Raw genomic sequence first — 18,733 nt, 5'->3', positions numbered from 1 at the left:
ATGGTCCTGAGACTTGGGGGGGGCGGGCCCTGAGAGTCCAGGGATTTGGGGGGGGGGGGGCGGGGCCTGAGAGTCCAGGAACTTGGGGCGGGGGCGGGACCTGAGCGTCCAGGAATTGGGGGGCGATGACAGAGAATCCAGGGATTTGAGGGCGGTGCCTGAGGGTTCAGGGATTTTGGGGGTGGGGCGATGTCTGAGGATCCTGGGACCTGGAGGGCGATGCCTGAGGGTCCAGGGATTTGGGGGGAGACTGAGGGTCCTGAGACTGGGGGGGGGGAGGCGGGGCCCGAGGGTCCAGGGATTTGTGGGGGGCGGGGCCCGAGCCTCCAGGAACCGGGGGTGGGGGCGGGTCCTCCCCGATAAGCTCCCGATCCCCTCCCCCTGCTCCGCCCCCCTGCCTGTTCCGGCACTGCTCACCTCCTCGGCCCTCGCAGTGCTCGCCTCCTCGGCCCGTGCAGTGCTCGGCTCCTGGGTTCGCTCCCTGCTCGTGCCCCTCGGTCCCAGTAGCCCCAGCAGCTCCCCAGCAGCTCCCGGTAGCCCCCTCAGCAGCCCTCGGTAACCCCAGCAGCCCCCAGTAGCCCCCTCATCACCCCAGCAGCTCCCCAGCAGCCCCAGCAGCAGCCCCCCCCCGGCAGCAGAGATGACGGAGCGGACTCCTTTCGACACGGACGTGCTGACCCTGACCCGCTTCGTGATGGAGGAGGGTCGGAAGGCCAAGGGCACGGGCGAGCTCACCCAGCTCCTCAACTCCCTCTGCACCGCCCTCAAGGCCATCTCTACCGCCGTCCGGAAGGCCGGCATCGCCCACCTGTGAGTGCCCCGACCCCTGCACCCTCACCTCCGCCCATCGCCCACCGGTGCCCCCATCGGTGTCCCCTGGGGACCCCCCAGTCTGCCCTGGGCATCGCCTACCTGTGACCTCCGACCCACCGGGCCACCCTGGGCATCGCCCGCCCGTCACCACCTGTGCCCCCTCGGAGCTCCCCGACCTGCCCCGGGCGTCACCCGCCTGTGACCTCTGACCCACTGGGCCCCTCTAGGCCACCCTGGGCACGGCCCACCCGTGACCTCTGACCCACCGGGCCCCTCCGGGCCGCCCCGGGCATCGCCTACCTGTGACCTCCGACCCACCGGGCCCCTCTGGGCATCCCCCGCCCATCACCTGTGCCCCCTCGGGGCTCCCCGACCTACCCCGGGCATCGCCCGCCCGTGACCTCCGACCCCCACGTGCCCCCTCGGGGCTCCCCGCCCCGGGCCGTGACCCCCTGCTTCCAGCAGCTCCCAGTGGAGACCCGCCGACCCTGCGGTATCGTCCTCTCCCGAGCGCTCAGTGCACACAGTAAGCGCTCAGCCGATAGGATGGATCCATTCACTCCCATCCTATCTATTGAGCGCTTACTGTGTGCGGACCGCCGGACTAAGCCCTTGGGAAGTACAGACCTGCAACAGATAGAGACCGGCCCGGCCCGCGACGGGCTCGCGGTCTAGAAGGGGGGAGCGTAGACAGACGTCGAAACAAGTAAAGGGGCGTGAGTAGCATCGTTAGGAATAAATCGAATTAGAGATATAGTCACATCATTCATCAAAATAGAATTACAGGCATGTATAAATATACACAAATGCTGTGGGGCGGGGAGGGGGTTGGAGCAAAGGGAGCGAGTCAGGGCGATCGACGGACGGAGGGAAGATGGGGAGAGCTGGGGGCCGGGAGCTGGAGGAGTGGATCGGCCCGTCCCCACCTCTATGTCGCCACAAAAAACTTTGGCCTCTGAGGCCTTCCAACCATTCCTTAAGCGCATTCTCCGGGAAAGCGGGCATATTTGGTTAAAGGTTTACTTGGAGTTTATCAGTGACCGGGTGGGGAGATAGGAGAGGGCAGAGGGGGGGGAGGAGGGAAGATGGGAGAGATCCGAGGAAATGCAGGGGAGGGGGGAAAATAATAATGATCACGATGGTATTGGTTGAGCGCTTACTGCGTGCCAGGCACCGTTCTAAGCGCCGGGGGAGAGACGAGATCATCGGGTCGGACACAGTCCCCGTCCCGCACAGGGCTCGCAGGCCCATTTTACAGTCGAGGGAACCGAGGCGCAGAGAAGTGAAGTGACTCGCCCAAGGTCACCCCGGCAGACGAGCGGCGGAGCCGAGATTAGAAGCCGCGTCCCCTGAGCCCCAAGCCCGGGCTCCCTCCGTTAAGCCACATTGCTTCGCCAGGGGAAAGCATCTACCGACTCCGAGGGATGGTACTCTCCCAAGTGCTTAGTACAGCACTCTGCGCCTAGCAGGCGCTCAGTAGATGCCACTGAACGATCGATCGATTGATCTCGTATCTACCTCGGCACTCAGGACGGTGCTTGAGATCTGTTAGTGCTTACTACAGACCGTTGTTGGAGCACGGGCTTTGGAGTCAGAGGTCATGGGTTCGAATCCCGGCTCGGCCACTTGTCAGCCGTGCGACTTTGGGCGAGTCACTTAACTTCTCGGTGCCTCGGTTCCCTCATCTGTCGAATGGGGATGAAGACCGTGAGCCCCACGTGGGACGACCCGATTCCCCCGTGTCTACCCCGGCGCTTAGAACGGTGCTCGGCACCTAGTAAGCGCTTAACAGATACCAACATTATTATTATTATAGTCTAGGGGTTCTACGGGGACCGGTCTAGTCAGGAGGCTTGAACACGGGTCCTGGAGTCAGAAGATGTGGGTTCTAATCCTGCATCTAATAAAAATGATGATGGTATTTGTTAAGCGCTCACTATGTGCCAAGCCCTGTTCTAAGCGCTGCGGTAACTACAAGGTAATCAGGTGGTCCCACGTGGGGCTGACAGTCTCAATCCCCATTTTATAGATGAGGCAGAGAGAAGTTAAGTGACCTGACCAAGGTCACACAGCTGACAGGTGCCTCTGACTCCCCAGCCCGGGCTCTTCCCACTAAGCCTCGCTGCTTCTCACGAGTAACACTCGTTAGGCGCTCACCCTGCGCCAGGCCCTGTTTAAAAGTAAATCGAGTTGGGCCCGGTCCCTGTCCCCCGTGGGGCTCGCAGTCCCCACCCCCATTTTCCAGAGGCCCAGGGAACTGAAGCGACTCGCCCGAGGTCGGGCGGTAGACAGGCGGCGGAGCCGGGATTAGAACCCAGGCCCCCCAGGCCCGGGCCCTACCCACCACACCGCGCTGCATCTGCTATTATTCTAGACCCTACGCTCCCGGGGGGCGGGGAAGGTGTCGTCCAAGTGCGTATCGCCCTCTCTCCCAGCTGCGTAGTTCGTTGCTTGGGGAAGGGTAAGCGCCCAATAAATCCCACCGATCGATTAATTGGTGACTCGCTGGGCGAGACCGAGCAGAATATCTACTCTCTCTGGGCCTCGGTTTCTCCATCTGTCACACCGGGGACAAAATACCTGTTCTTCCTCCTCCTTAGTCGGGGAGGCCCCGGGTGGGGTGGGAACTCTGGTTAATCGGATTATTCTGTAGCCGCCCCAAGTAGCAGGGGAGAAACAGCGTCACCATTATCTGTGTTACTTTTTATGAACTGCGCTTCCCCAGCGCTTAGTGTTCTGCACGCAGTAAGCGCTCAATAAATAGGACCGAATGAATGAAAGGAGGGGAGGAGAGCCGGCTGCCCGCAGAAGGAAATTAGAGGAGTCACGGCAGCGATTCTTCGGCCAACGCTCCTACAGGGGAGCGGAACGGCACTTTAGTCGGGGCAGAGGGCTGCGGCTTTGGAGCCTGACGACGTGAAGTGCTTAAAATGAACTCTCTCCGGGTCCGTCAGCCACCCAGACGCACACAGCGATAGCGGTGGCATTTATTAAGCGCTCACTATGCGCCAGGCGCCGGGTGGATCCAGGCGAATCGGGTCGGACCCCGTCCCTGCCCCCCGTGGGGCTCCCGGACTTAATCCCCACGGTACGGATGAGGGAACCGAGGCCCGGAGAAGTCAAGTGACTTGCCCGAGGTCACCCAGCGGACAGGCGGCGGAGCCGGTACGAGAACCCGGCGTCTTCTGGACTCCCGGTGCCGGGGTTTTCTCGCTGAGCCGCTCTGCCTCCTTCCTCATTTAGAGAAAACAGATCTGTCACTGCTTCCTGCTCCCCTCCTGGCAAGTCTGTCACTGCTAACTTTTGCAACTTCCGGGGATGTGGAAACGTAGAAATGTGAAGCGGCGCGGCCGAACGGGTAGAACCCGGGCCTGGAAGTCAGAAGGCCCTGGGTTCTAATCCCGGCTCCGCCGCCTGTCGGTGGTGTGGCCTTGGAGGAGTCACTTCACCCCTCTGTGCCTCAGTTACATCGTCGGTAGAAGGGGATTCAGACTGGGAGCCCCGTGGGGGACGCAGACTGTGTCGCTTAACTTCTCTGGGCCTCAGTGACCTCGTCTGTAAAATGGAGACTAAGCCCGTGAGCCCCACGTGGACAACCTGACGACCCCGGATCTCCCCCAGCGCTTAGAACAGTGCTCGGCACGGAGTAAGCGCTTAACAAACGCCATTATTATTATTATTTTGTATCTACCCCAGCGCTTAGTCTGGTGCCTGGCACATAGTAAGCGCTTAACAGACCCGTAAGAGAAATAGAAATGTGAGCAGCCCGTCCGTCAGTCAGGCGGTCGTATTTCTGTGCCTCAGTTCCCTCATCTGTAAAATGGGGATTAAGACTGTGAGCCCCACGTGGGACAACCTGATTCCCCTGTGTCTACCCCAGCGCTTAGAACAGTGCTTGGCACATAGTAAGCGCTTAACAAATACCAACATTATTATTATTATTATTATTTATTGAACGCTTACTGTGCAGAGCACTGTACTAGATGCGTGGGAGAGGACAGCATAGCAATATATAACAGACACGTTCCCTGCCCACGATGAACTGACAGTCCAGAGGGAGAAGCGGCACGGAGTAGTGGGTAGAGCCCGGGCCTGGGAGTCAGAGGTCATGGGTTCCAATCCCGCCTCCGCCACGTGTCTGGTGCGTGACCCCGGGCAAGTCACTTCAGTTGTCTGGGCCTCTGCTAACTCGTCTGTAAAATGAGGATTGAGGCGTGTGGGACAGGGACTGTGTCCAATCCGATTTGCTTGTAGGCACCCCAGCGCTTAGTACAGTGCCTGGCACCGAGAAGCAGTTAGAGAAGCAGCGTGGCTCAGTGGAAGGAGTCAGAGGTCATGGGTTCCAATCCCGGCTCCGCCACTCGTCGGCTGTGTGACTTTGGGCGAGTCGCTTCACTTCTCTGTCCCTCGGTTCCCTCATCTGTGAAATGGGGATGAAGACCGTGAGCCCCACGTGGGACGACCCGATCGCCGTGTCTACCCCGGCGCTTAGAACGGCGCTCGGCACCTAGTAAGCGCTTAACAGATACCACCATCATCATTATTACATAATCCTTCACAAATACCTTAATTACTATTAATAGAGGGGGAGACAGGCATGAATAGACATAAATAAATGACGGAGAAGGACGTAAGAGGCGTGGGGCTGGGACGGGGAGGGGGATGAAGAAAGGGAACAGGGTGAAGAAGAAGGGAGTGGGAGAAGGGGAAAGGGAGGCTCGGTCAGGGAAGGCCTCTTGGAGGAGGTGGCTTCGGAGGCGGGGGGAGTCATCGATCGTCGGATTTGAGGAGGGAATGGGTTCCGGGCCGGAGGCAGGACGGGGGCGAGAGGTCCGTGGCGAGCTAGAGGGACGGCCCGGCGTTAGAGGAGCGGAGCGTGCGGGCCGGGATGGAAGAGGAGAGTGGCGAGGTGAGGCGGGAGGGGGCGAGGGGACGGACGGCTTTAAAGCCGACAGGCAAGTCACTTCGCTCCTCCGTTCCCTCATCTGTGAAATGGGGATTAAGACTGGGAGCCCCACGGGGGACAGGGACGGGGCCAGGAGGAGAGGGGGGAGGAAGAGGAAGAAGAGGAGGCTGAGGGAGGGGGTGAAGGAGGGGAGGCAGAAGAAGATGGAGGAGCAGGGAGGGGAAGGAGCAGACCAGTAGTAGGGCTACTCCGGTTAATTTCACATAATTCTCCTTCCGAAGAAGTAAATAATAATCATCGCGGTATTAAGCGCTTACCGTGCGTTAAGCGGTGGAGTGAATCCAAGAAGATCAGGTCAGACTCAGTCCCCAACCCACAGGGGGCTCGTACCGCGGGCGGGGTGAGTGGGAGGGAGGGAGAACAGATATCGCATCCCCATTTTACACGTGAAGAAACCGAGGCGAGGTCACCCAGCGAGCACCAGGCAGAGCCGGAAATAAAACCCAGATCCCCTGGCCGTGTCAGGACCAAGTCGCCCAAAGCCGCCTCAGGCAAGTCACCTGATCTCCCCGGGCCTCAGTTTCTTCATCCGTAAAATGGGGATGACCGCTGCCTCTCCCTCCCTCTGGGCCAGAGCCGGGTGAGATCGTGGCATTTTTTCGTTGATGGCATTTTTGAAGCGCCTGCTTGTCAAACGCTGATCGAAGCGCCGAGGCGAGTCCGAATTAATTTGGTTGGACGTAGTCCCCGTCCCATATGGGGCTCACGGTCTAAGTAGGGGAAACTGAGGCCCGGAGAAGTGAAGTGACTTGCCCAAGGTCACTCAGCGAGCGACTGTCAGAGCCGGGATTGGAACCCGGGTCTTCTGACTCCCAGGCCCGTGCTCTTTCCTCTAGGTCGTGCTGCTTCGTGGATGTGAAGGGGCTGCTGGGAAGATTAAAAAGTGGGACTTCAAATTTACGGGGAATTCAGTGTCAACAGTGGTATGAATTTCTCAGGGGCTTTCAGGGCAGTTTGTCTTTTCCGGAATTTAGAGGAACGTTCTTTTTAATCCAAGGTGAGCCGCGTAGACGTCCGGTACGGTCCTCTCCACTTGGATCTGTACTCTTAGGCCATTTGAAAGTGGCCCCGCCACCCTTTCCGGGCCATATCTGTGAATTCTGTTTTGTAAATTATTTATTTATACTAATGAGAAGCGGTGCGGCCTGGTGGATAGAGCCCGGTACCGGGAATCAGAAGGAGCCGGGTTCTAATCCCGGCTTCCTCGCCCGACTCCAGCCCCGGGCCCTATCCACCAGGCCGCACTTGCGTCTCTACGAGCGATGAAGTGACTTACCCAAGGTCACGCAGCGGACGGGTGGCGGAGCCGGGATTGGAACCCGGGGCCTCCCGACTCCCGCTAGCCTGCGCCGCCTCCCCGGTTCTAAGCACTTTCACGCATTCATTCAGTGGTATCTATTGAGCGCTTACCGCGTGCAGAGCTCTGTACTGAGCGTTTGGAAAGTACAATTCGGCAACAGAGAGAGTTGTGTGGCCTTGGAGGAGTCACTTCACCCCACTGTGCCTCAGTTACATCGTCGGTAAAAGGGGATTAAGACTGGGAGCCCCGGGGGGGACGCAGACCGTGTCGCTTAACTTCTCTGGGCCTCAGTTACCTCATCTGTAAAATGGAGACTCCCCAACGACGGGGCCCCCGGTCTAGAAATACGATCGGGTGAGTGAGCGGAGCAAGCGCTCGATCAATACGAACGAATGAACGAACGGTGAGAGTGCCACCGAAGCAACAAACGGTAAGCGCCCGGGAGATAGCCCCGGCCGATGGATCGTTCGGCCGCAGGGCCGGGAGGCGGAGCCGGGCGAACCGCCGCGCCCCGCTGACCCTCCCCGCGGCGCTCGTGTGTCGGCAGGTACGGCATCGCGGGGTCCACCAACGTGACGGGCGACCAGGTGAAGAAGCTGGACGTCCTCTCCAACGACCTGGTGGTCAACATGCTCAAGTCCTCCTTCGCCACCTGCGTCCTCGTGTCCGAGGAGGACAAGAACGCCATCATCGTCGAGCCGGACAAGAGGGTGCGTGGAGACGCCGGCCGGTCGCGCTCAGTGGGCGCTTAGAGGACTGTACTGGGCGCTTGGGAGACTCCGACAGAACAGTGGAATAAGTAATGATGATAATGATGATATTTGTTAAGCACTTATTATGGGCAAAGCACCGTTCTGAGCGTTGTCCCACGTGGGGCTCGTGCTCTCAATCCCCATGTGACAGACGAGGTCGCTGAGGCCCAGAGAATAATACTAATAATAACGATGTTGGCATCCGTTAAGCGCTCACTATGTGCCGAGCACCGTTCTAAGCGCTGGGGTAGACACAAGGGAATCGGGTCGTCCCACGTGGGGCTCGCAGTCTTCATCCCCATTTGACAGATGAGGGAACCGAGGCACAGAGAAGTGAAGTGACTCGCCCACAATCACACAGCTGACAAGCGGCAGGGCCGGAATTCGAACCCATGACCTCTGACTCCCAAGCCTGTGCTCTTTCCGCTTCTCTAATGATGATGATGATGATATTTGTTAAGCACTTATTATGGGCCAAGCACCGTTCTGAGCGTTGTCCCACGTGGGGCTCGCGCTCTCAATCCCCGTTTGACAGACGAGGCCACTGAGGCCCAGAGAAGTGAAGCGGCTTGCCCCAAGTCACACAGCTGCCGAGTGGCGGAGCCGGGATTAGAACCCACCACCTCTGACTCCCAAGCCCGGGCTCTCGCCACTTGGCCGCGTCGCTTCTGAACAGACACGTTCCCTGCCCGCGTCGAGTTTACGGCCTCGAGGAGCGTTGAGCGCTTACTACGTGCCAGGCGCCGTACTAAGCACCGGGATGGATACGAGCGAATCGGGTCGGACGCGGTCCCTGTCCCAAGGGGTCTCCCCCTCTAGAATGCAGGCTCTCCGCGGGCAGGGAGTGTGTGTTATATTGTCATTTTGGACTCTCCCAGGGTTCAGTACAGTGCTCGGCACGCAGGGGGCACTCAAAAAGATCACCGGTTCGCGCCATTTATTATTCCTGTTGACGTCCAGCTAGACTGTCAGCTCGTTGTGGGCGGGGATTGCGCGGTTCCCGTTACACTGTCCTCTCCAAAGCGCTCGGTGCGGTGCTCTGGACGCAGTAAGCGCTCAATAGATACCGTTGACTCAAAGAAATACCCACCCGCTAGGCGTTCAATAAGTAGCCGCCCCCGAGCGAGCGACTGACGGGTCTCTCTCTTTTCCGACAGGGAAAGTACGTGGTCTGCTTCGATCCCCTGGACGGGTCCTCCAACATCGACTGCCTGGTCTCCATCGGCACCATATTCGGCATCTACCGGAGGGTGAGGGGGGCGGGCGGGCGGTGGGGGGGGGGGTTGGGGGTTGGGGTCTGCCCCAGATCTGGCCCGTCATCCCCCGCACCCCGATTCAGCCCGCGCTCCGGTCCGGTGAAACAGATTTAGTAGAATTCATCTCTCGCCTCCCCAGCCTATCCCCCCACTCCGTTGCCACTCGAACCCTTCCTCGGTCAATCCGTGATATTTCCTGAGCCCTTACTGTGTGCAGAGCACTGCACTAAGCGCTCGGAAGAGTCCAGTACGACAGAGATGGTAGGATGAATCTCCATCTCCCCACCCTGGTCATTCATTCAGTTGCATTTATTGAGCGCTCACCGTGTGCAAAACATTGTACTGAGCGCTCGGAAGCGTCCGGTCCAACGGAGTTGGTAGGATTGGTAGGTGTTTATCGAGTAGGGAAGGCCTCCCGGAGGAGGTGGGTTTTCGGGAAGGCCGAGAGGACGGGGAGAACCGGGCGCCGCTGGATGGGATTGGAGGAGATGAAGCAGCGTGGCTCAGTGGCCAGAGCCCGGGCTGGGGAGTCAGAGGTCATGGGTTCGACTCCCGGCTCTGCCACGCGTCAGCTGCGGGACCGTGGGCGAGTCGCTTCGCTTCTCTGGGCCTCGGTGACCTCCTCCGTAAAATGGGGATTAAGACCGGGAGCCTCACGGGGGGCAATCTGATGACCCCGTATCTCCCCCTGCGCTTAGCTCTGCACATAGTAAGCGCTTAACAAATAGCAACATTATTATTATTAATCGGGGAAGGCCTCCCGGAGGAGGTGGGTTTTCAGGAGGACGTGAAGACGGGGAGAACTGGGGGCCGGTGGGTGGGATTGGAGGAGCAAGAGAAGCAGCGTGGCTCAGTGGAAAGAGGCCGGGCTTTGGAGTCAGAGGTCGTGAGTTCGAATCCCAGCTCCGCCACTTGGCAGCTGGGTGACTGTGGGCGAGTCACTTCACTTCTCTGGGCCTCGGTGACCTCCCCCGTAAAATGGGGATTAACTGTGAGCCTCACGTGGGACCGCCTGATTCCCCCGTGTCTACCCCAGCGCTTAGAACGGTGCTCTGCCCGTAGTAAGCGCTTAACAAATGCCAACATTATTATTAGTAGATTAATCGGGGAAGGCCTCCTGGAGGAGGAGGAGGAGGGGTTTCAGGAAGGCTGTGACGGCGAAGGGGGGTTGAGGGGGTTAGTTGGGGAGGACTTCCTGGAGGAGGAGGGCTTTCAGGAGACTGCGAAGGAGGAGAGAGTTGCTTCCCGGTCGGAGTGAGGGGAAAAGCCGAGGCAGGGAGGCGGGCGGGCGGCAAGACGGCGGGCTGGGGAGGGGCGGGCGGAGCGGGCCCAGAGGTGCGAAGGAGGGAACGGGCGGGTGGCCACGCCGGAGGCCAGCTGGTTCCTTCGATGGGACCCACGGCGCGCTCACCGTGCGCGGAGCGCTCTTCCAAGCGCTCGGGAGAGCGCGACGCGACACCGGACGGGGGGCCTGGGCGGCCGCTGGGGGGTGGCGGGCAGGGCGAGGCGCCAGCGGGTTTCCCGGTTTTCCCCGTTGCCCAGAGTTCGTCCGGAGAGCCCTCGGAGAAGGACGCCCTGCAGCCCGGGCGCAATCTGGTGGCGGCCGGCTACGCGCTCTACGGCAGCGCCACCATGTTGGTCTTGGCCATGGACTGCGGCGTCAACTGCTTCATGCTCGACCCGGTGAGGAGGACGCCCCCGCCCCCCGTCCGAGGCCGGGGAGCGGGGAGGCGGGGGGCCTGGGCCTCGCAAGGGGCGTAGTGGCGGTATTCATTAGAGAAGCAGCGCGGCTCGGTGGAAAGAGCCCGGGCCGGGGAGCCAGAGGTCGCGGGTTCGGATCCCGGCTCGGCCGCCTGTCAGCCGGGTGACCGTGGGCGGGTCGCTTCACTTCTCTGGGCCTCAGTTCCCTCGACCAAAATGGGGATGAAGGCGGGGAGCCTCACGAGGGACAGCCCGATGAGCCCGGATCTACCCCGGCGCTTAGAACGGTGCTCTGCACATAGTAAGCGCTTGGCAGATACCAACATTATTATTATCATCCAATCCATCGCATCCATTGAGCGCTTACTATACGCAGAGCCCCGTGCTAAGCGCTTGGGAGAGGATAATACGAAAATAGACACATTCCCTGCCCACGGTGATCTTACGTAGTAATAATAGTAAATGTGATTATGTGTTAATAATAACAATGGGGCTTTTTAGCGCTCACTGTGTGCCAGGCACCGTTCTAAGCGCCGGGGGAGATACGGGACGATCGGGTCGGACCCGGTCCCCGTCCCAAACGGGCCCCACGGCTCCGATCCCCATTTTCCGGATGAGGGAACTGAGGCCCAGAGAAGTGAAGTGACTGGCCCCAGGTCACACAGCAGATAAGTGGCGGAGCCGGAATTAGAACCCAGGCCCGGGCTCTAACCACCACGCCGTGTTGCTTCCCTACTCATATTGTTACCAGTAGTAACGGTGGTGATTATACAAATGGGGATAGTAATAATAGAGGATGACGATGATGGTTAAGCACTTACTTTGCGCCAGGCACTGTACTGAACGCTGGGGTGGAGCTGAGCAAATCCGGTCGGATACGGTCCCTGTCCCACGGGGGGCTCACGGTCTTAATCCCCACTGTACAGACGAGCCCGTCGCTGGGCGGGGATTGTCTGTCTGTTGCCCAGTTGTACTTTCCAAGCGCTTAGTCCGGTGCTCTGCGCACGGGAAGCGCTCACTAAATACGACTGAATGAAGGGATGAGTGAGGGAACCGAGGCCCAGGGAAGTGAAGCGACTTGCCCGAGGTCACACAGCAGACGAGCGGCAGAGCTGGGATGAGGACCCAGGGCCTCCCGACTCCAGGCCCGGGCTCCACCCACCGAGCCGTCCTGCTTTTCTACGAGAAGTCAGGTGACTTATCCAAGATCCTACAGTAGGTAAATGGTGGAGTCGGTTCTTTCTGATTTCCAGGCCGGGCTTTATTCCCAGGCACGGGTTCTAATCCTGACTCCACCATCTGTCTGGGTGTGATCTGGGACGGGTCACCTGACTCCCCCGAGAGAAGCAGCGCGGCCTAGCAGAAAGAACCCAGGGTTGGGAGTCAGGGGATCCGGGTTCTGATCCCGGCTCCGCACTCGTGGCCTTGGGCAAGTCACTTCGCTTCTCTGCGCCTCAGTTACCTCTTCTGTAGAATAGGGATCGAGACCGCGAGCCCCACGTGGGACGGACCGTGCCCAACGATCATCTCGAATCTCCCCCAGCGCTTAGAACTGTGCCTGGCACACAGTAAGCGCTTAACAAACACCAACGTATAAAAGAAAAATAAAACACATGGTGGTATTTCTTAAGCGCTTACTAGGGGCAAAGCACCGTTCGAAGCGCCGGGGGATACGAGGTGATCGGGTGGTCCCGCGTGAGGCTCACAGTCTTCATCCCCATTTTACAGCTGAGGGAACTGAGGCCCAGAGAAGCGAAGTGACTCGCCCACAGTCGCCCAGCTGGCAAGCGGCGGAGCCGGGATCAGAACCCGTGACCTCTGACTCCCAAGCCCGGGCTCTTTCCGCTGAGCCGCGCTGCTTCCCTATGAGTGATAACGTTATTAATGGAGAAGCTATTAATAATAGAGAATAACAGCTTCTCTAATAATAACATTATTATTATTATTAACACTCTGCTTGAACCCACCCCATCGCTTAGTACAGTGGCTGGGCACATAGTAAGCGCTTCTCAGATACCATAATTATTCGTGATTAGTTTCATTCTTACCCCCCGACCGGCTCCAGGGGAGGACTCATCTGCTTCTTTCTGCCCCAGGCGATCGGGGAGTTCATCTTGGTCGACAAAGACGTGAAGATCAAGAAGAAAGGGAATATCTACAGCCTCAACGAGGGCTACGCCACCTACTTCGATGCGGCGGTCACCGAGTACCTCCGGAGGAAGAAGTTCCCCTCGGTGAGAAGGGGAACGGCGGCGGGGATGCTTGCCGAGCGCCGTGCTGAGCGCTGGAGGACCCGCGGCGGCGGCGGGCGCTCGGGAAACGGCCCCCGCGGGCCGGACCGGTTGCCGCAGCGCGGCCCTCGCGTGTGTTGCAGGACGGCAGCGCCCCGTACGGGGCCCGCTACGTGGGCTCCATGGTGGCCGACGTCCACCGCACCCTGGTCTACGGCGGCATCTTCCTCTACCCGGCCAACGCCAAGAGCCCCAAGGGCAAGGTGAGGGCCTCCGCCCTGGAGCCGGCGGGCTTCGCCGCGGCGGGAGGGGACCGGGGTGGGCCGGGCCCGGTCGACGCCCCGGGCCCCGAGGGCAAGGTAAGACCATCCCCCCCCCCCGACCCCGGCTCTGGAGCCGGCGGGCTTCGGCTCCAGCGGGACGGACCGGGGGTAGACCTGACCCGGCCCCGGGGCCCCCGGGACAAGGTAAGACCCGCCCCCCCCCCCCCCACGGCTCTGGGCTTCGGCTGCAGCGAGAGGGAAGTGGGGAAGACTGTATACCGAGAGCCCCGAGGGCAAGGAAGTATTGGAGAAGCAGCGTGGCTCAGTGGAAAGAGCACGGGCTTTGGAATCGGAGTTCATGGGCTCGAATCCCGGCTCGGCCACTCGTCGGCTGTGTGACTTTGGGCGAGTCACTTAGCTTCTCGGCGCCTCGGTTACCTCATCTGTAAAGTGGGGATGAAGACCGTGAGCCCCACGTGGGACGACCCGATCCCCCCGTGTCTACCCCGGCGCTTAGAACGGTGCTCGGCACGTAGTGAGCGCTTAACAGATACCGACATTATTATCATTAAGGTAGACACCCCCCACTCCCCCTCCGGCTCTGGAGCCCGTGGGGTTCGGCCGCAGCGGGAGGGATGTGAGGTGGGCTGTACCCGGCCAACGCCCAGAGCCCCGAGGGCAAGGTGAGACCCCCCCCCCCCGCTCTGGAACCGGTGGGCTCCGGCCACAGTGAGAGGGATGCGGGGTAGACTGTACCCGGCCAATACCGAGAGCCCCAAGGGGAAGGTAAGACCGCCACTCCGGAGCCCTCAGACTGCGGTCGCAGCGGGAGGGACGGGGGGTAGACCGTACCCAGCGGACACCGAGGGTCCCAAGGGCGAGGTAAGACCTCCGCCCTGGAGCCGGCGGGCTCGAGCCACAGCGAGAGGGATGCGGGGTAGACTGAGGAGACGTCTCCTGGCCGGAAGGGCCGGATGCCGAGCCAGCGGGCCGGGGATGGCTGCTCTTTCCTCTTGCGGGCATCTTACGCCCTGGGACAGAATCCCACGATAATCACCGGGGCGGGAGGCGATTATCGGGCATCCGCTCTTACGCCGAGCACGGCGTCAAACCCTCGGTTGGGTGAGGGCTAGGGTCGGGGGGAGGGCGCGGCTTTTCGGGGGACTCTGGCGTAACGTGCATCCGAAACGTGGTGGCGAGATAAGAAGTTTGAGCAATCCGGCCTCGCTTTTATCGGCACACGCAGAAGAGCCGGTGAGAAGCGGCGCTGCCCCCCGAAAATAGACTCAGGGCACCTGGGTCCCGATCCCGGCTCCGCCGCCTGTCCGCGGCGTGACCTCGGACGAGTCCCCCGGCTTCCGTGGGCCTCGGTTCCCTCATCTGGAAAATGGGGATTCGATACCCGGGATTCGATACCCCTCGCTCGCACACTAAGCGGACAACACCGTAAGCAAACCCACACTAAGCAGACACGCGGCGAGCGGCCGGACGCCGAGCAGACCGATTTCACGCAGACCCACAGGAGGTGGACACGGGGTGGTAATAACAATTGTGGAATTTGTTAGGCGCTTACTACGTGCCGGGCACCGTACTAAGGACTGGGGCAGATAGAAGGAACGGGGTTGGACGCGGTCCCTGTCCCACGTGGGGCTCACGGTCTTCATCCCCGTTTTACAGATGAGGTGACCGAGACCCGGAGAGGTTCGTACTAATAATAACGTTGGTATTCGTTAAGCGCTTACTATGTGCAGGGCACCGTTCTAAGCGCTGGGGTAGACACGGGGTCGTCGGGTCGTCCCACGTGTGGGGCTCACCGTCTGAATCCCCTTTTTCCAGATGAAGTGACTGAGGCACGGAGAAAGTGAAGTGACTCGCCCACGGTCACGCAGCTGACATGTGGCAGAGCCGGGATTCGAACCCATGACCTCTGACTCCCAAGCCCGGGCTCTCTGCACTGAGCCACGCTGCTTCCCATTCATCCATTCAGTCGGATTTAGTGAGCGCTTCCGGTGTGCAGAGCACCGTACTAAGCGCTCGGAGAGTACAATTCAGTGGAAAGAGCCCGGGCTTTGGAGTCAGAGGTCATGGGTTCGAATGCCGGCTCTGCCACTCGTCAGCTGTGTGACCGCGGGCGAGTCGCTTAACTTCTCTGTGCCTCAGTGACCTCATCTGTAAAATGGGATTAAGACTGTGAGCCCCACGTGGGCCAACCTGATTCCCCTGTGTCTACCCCAGCGCTTAGAACGGTGCTCTGCGCATAGTAAGCGCTTAACAAATACCGACATTATTATTATTATTATTATTATTATTATTACAATTCGGCAACACGTAGAGAACAATTCCTACCCAACAACAGGCTCGCAGTCTAGAAGGGGAGGAGAGAGACAACAGAACAAAGCAAAACAAGTAGCCAGGCGTCCATAACTTGCCCGAGTGACTTGTCCAACGTCACCCAGCAGACACGTGGCAGAGCTGGGATTAGAACCCATGACCTTCTGACGCCCGGGCTGGGGACGGGGGGATGAATCCAGTAGGCCGCGTTACTTCTCCGAGGAAGCGGGGCGCGGAGCTCGGTCCGTCCCCCGACCCGGGGCGCCGGCGCTGACCACCGGGCCGCCCTGTCTTCCAGCTGCGTGGCTAGAAGCAGCGTGGCTCAGTGGAAAGAGCCCGGGCTTTGGAGTCAGGGCTCATGAGTTCGAATCCCAGCTCTGCCACTTGTCGGCTGTGTGACCGTGGGCGAGTCACTTAACTTCTCTGGGCCTCAGTTCCCTCATCTGTAAAATGGGGATTAAGACTGTGAGCCCCACGTGGGACGACCCGATTCCCCTATGTCTACCCCAGCGCTTAGAACAGTGCTTGGCACCTAGTAAGCGCTTAACAAATACCAACATTATTATTATTATTATTATTATTAGCTGCGGCTCCTGTACGAGTGCAACCCGATGGCCTACGTCATGGAGAAGGCGGGAGGGCTGGCCACCACCGGCGGCCAGGCCGTGCTGGACATCGTCCCCACCGACATCCACCAAAGGGCGCCCGTCGTCATGGGTTCCCCGGACGACGTGCGGGAGTACATGGACATCTTCCGGAAGCAGGGGGGCAACTGACCGGCCCCCTCCGCCCCCCCCCCCGGCCCCCACCCCGCCCCGGGGGGCCGCACTGAGCCCGGGACCCCCTCCGGAACCCCCGTCCCCGTCGGGGGCTGAGATCTCCCGGGAAGCAATAAACGGAAGGGCGTCTTTCCACGAGGGCCGAAGCCCCGGCAGCCTCCCGGTCCGCTCCGCGAGTCCGTCCGTCGTCCCCCCCGGCCCCACGGTCCCCGTCCTTGCCCGAGCTGCTGCCCGGTGGTAATAATGACGAGGATGATGGTACTTGTTAAGCGCTTACTCTGGTCCAAGCCCCGGGGTGGATGATGATAATGACGACGACGGTCTCTGCGAAGCGCTTCCTACGTGCCGAGCACCGTTCTAAGCGCCGGGGGAGATCCGGGGTCATCGGGTTGGCCCGCCTGGGGCTCCCGGTCTCGATCCCCCTTTTCCAGAGAAGTGAAGTGACTCCCCCAAGGTCACGCAGCAGGCAAGCGGCGGAGCCGGGATTAGAACCCACGTCCTCTCACTCCCGAGGCCGGGCTCTTGCCGCCAGGCCACGCCGCCCCTCAGCCTGCTCCCCGATCAGATGCAAGGTAATCAGGTGGAACACGGTCCCTGTCCCGCGTGGGGCTCACACTCTTCATCCCCATCTTCCAGATGAGGGAACTGAGGCGCGGAGAAGTGACGGGACTCGCCCGAGGTCACACAGCAGACGCCCGTAGAGCACCGGGCTGGGCGCCCGTCGTGCGGAACGCCGAGCCGGGCACCTATTCGTTCAGTTGTACCGACTGAGCGCTCGCTGTGGACGGAGCACTGTACTAAGCACTTGGGAGAGGGCAGAACCCCAATAAGCGGACACGTTCTCTGTCCCCAACAAGCCCGTGCAGAGCACCGAGCTGGGCGTCTGTCAGGCGTAGAGCACCGAGCCGGGCGCCTGTCGGGGGCAGAGCGCTGTGCTACTCTCCGGCTTGGAGGAATTTAGCGTCTAAAGGGAAGACCGATCGATGGGTGGGATTGACTGAGCGCCTCCTGTGTGCAGAGCACCGCACTGAGCGCTTGGGAGAGGACGACGCGACGCCAAACAGACACATTCCCTTCTCGCAACGAGCCGACGGACTCAGGTGGCGGACGTCGGCCCCGGCCCGCTTCGGCCGGCCACGGCCCCGACCGAGCCCCGACCCGGTCGATCTCCGGGGAGTTTGCCGGACTCTTCCCGGGTGCCCCCCCCGCTCCTCCTGGCTCCTCCCAGGAACCTCCCAGACGGCTCCTGACCCTTCCCAGGCCTCTCCCGGATCCTCCCAGGCCTCTCCCGGTTTCCCCCCATCTCCTCCCTGTACTTTACCAAACGTTGCCCCACCTGATTGAATCGTATCCATCCCAGTGCCTACGACGGCCTTTGGCGCATAGTGAGCGTTTACCGAGTACCGTCATTGTCATTATTAATATTATTATTATTTCCAAACCACACCCAGTCCTTCCCAAGGCTCCCCCAGAGTCCGCTACCCCAATCCCCTCCCAGACTCCCCCCGGATTCTCCCAGTCCCCTCCCAGGTCCCTACCAAACTACACCCAGTCCCTTCCCAGGCTCCTCCGGGATCCTCCCCATCTCCCCGGGCTCTCCCTAGGAAGCCAGCCGATTTCCACCAGTTTCCTTCCCGGGCTCCTCCCGGTCCCGGCCCAGACTCCCCGAGGATCCCGAAGTGAAGCAGCGTGGCTCAGTGGAAAGAGCACGGGCTTTGGAGTCGGGGGTCACGGGTTCCAATCCCGGCTCTGCCACTTGGCAGCTGTGTGCTGGGGGCGAGTCACTTGACTTCTCTGGGCCTCGGTCACCTCATCTGGAAAATGGGGATTAAGACCGTGAGCCCCACGTGAGACGACCTGATCCCCCTGTATCTCCCCCAGCGCTTAGTAAGCGCTCAACAGATACCAACGTTATTATTATTATTATTATCATCCCAGTCCCCTCCCAGACTCCTCTAGGATATTCCCGATCCCCCTCCCGGACACCCCCAGCTTCCCCCCGGATCCTCCCATTCCCCTCCGAACATTCCCAGGCTCCTCCCAATCCTCTCCCAGACGCCTCCAGGCTCCTCCCAGATCATAATTATAATAATGATGTCGGTATCCGTTAAGCGCTCACTACGGGCAGAGCACCGTTCTAAGCGCCGGGGTAGACACGGGGGAAAATCGGGTCGTCCCACGTGGGGCTCGCGGTCTTCGTCCCCGTTTGACAGATGAGGCCCAGAGAAGTGAAGTGACTCGCCCACAGTCAGCTGCCAAGCGGCCGAGCCGGGATTCGAACTCATGACCTCTGACTCCAAAGCCCGGGCTCTTTCCACTGAGCCACGCTGCTTCCCAGATA

General features: G+C 60.4%; 1 protein-coding gene across 1 annotated transcript; it reads left to right on the top strand.

Annotated features, from left to right (window-relative positions):
• Positions 1-397: 397 nt before the first annotated feature.
• LOC100092809 (fructose-1,6-bisphosphatase 1) lies at positions 398-16,550 on the top strand. Its single transcript, XM_029055953.2, has 7 exons — positions 398-810; positions 7,627-7,789; positions 8,989-9,081; positions 10,630-10,770; positions 12,885-13,022; positions 13,163-13,282; positions 16,198-16,550. The coding sequence occupies exons 1-7, from the start codon at positions 641-643 to the stop codon at positions 16,387-16,389; spliced, it is 1,017 nt and encodes a 338-aa protein (XP_028911786.1). The 5' UTR covers positions 398-640; the 3' UTR covers positions 16,390-16,550.
• The last annotated feature ends 2,183 nt before the right edge of the window (positions 16,551-18,733 follow it).

Source organism: Ornithorhynchus anatinus, chromosome X5 (assembly GCF_004115215.2).
Source record: "Ornithorhynchus anatinus isolate Pmale09 chromosome X5, mOrnAna1.pri.v4, whole genome shotgun sequence".
Classification (NCBI taxonomy): domain Eukaryota; kingdom Metazoa; phylum Chordata; class Mammalia; order Monotremata; family Ornithorhynchidae; genus Ornithorhynchus; species Ornithorhynchus anatinus.
This window is presented reverse-complemented; position numbering and strand designations above follow the sequence as displayed.

What these genes read in the sequence shown, in the direction of transcription:
- LOC100092809 (XM_029055953.2), top strand. Translation starts at nt 641, where the DNA reads ATGACGGAGCGGACTCCTTTCGACACGGACGTGCTGACCCTGACCCGC. An exon ending in GGAGGAAGAAGTTCCCCTCG is followed by an intron (nt 13,023 to 13,162) that starts GTGAGAAGGGGA and finishes CGTGTGTTGCAG; the next exon opens with GACGGCAGCGCCCCGTACGG. An exon ending in CCAAGAGCCCCAAGGGCAAG is followed by an intron (nt 13,283 to 16,197) that starts GTGAGGGCCTCC and finishes TATTATTATTAG; the next exon opens with CTGCGGCTCCTGTACGAGTG.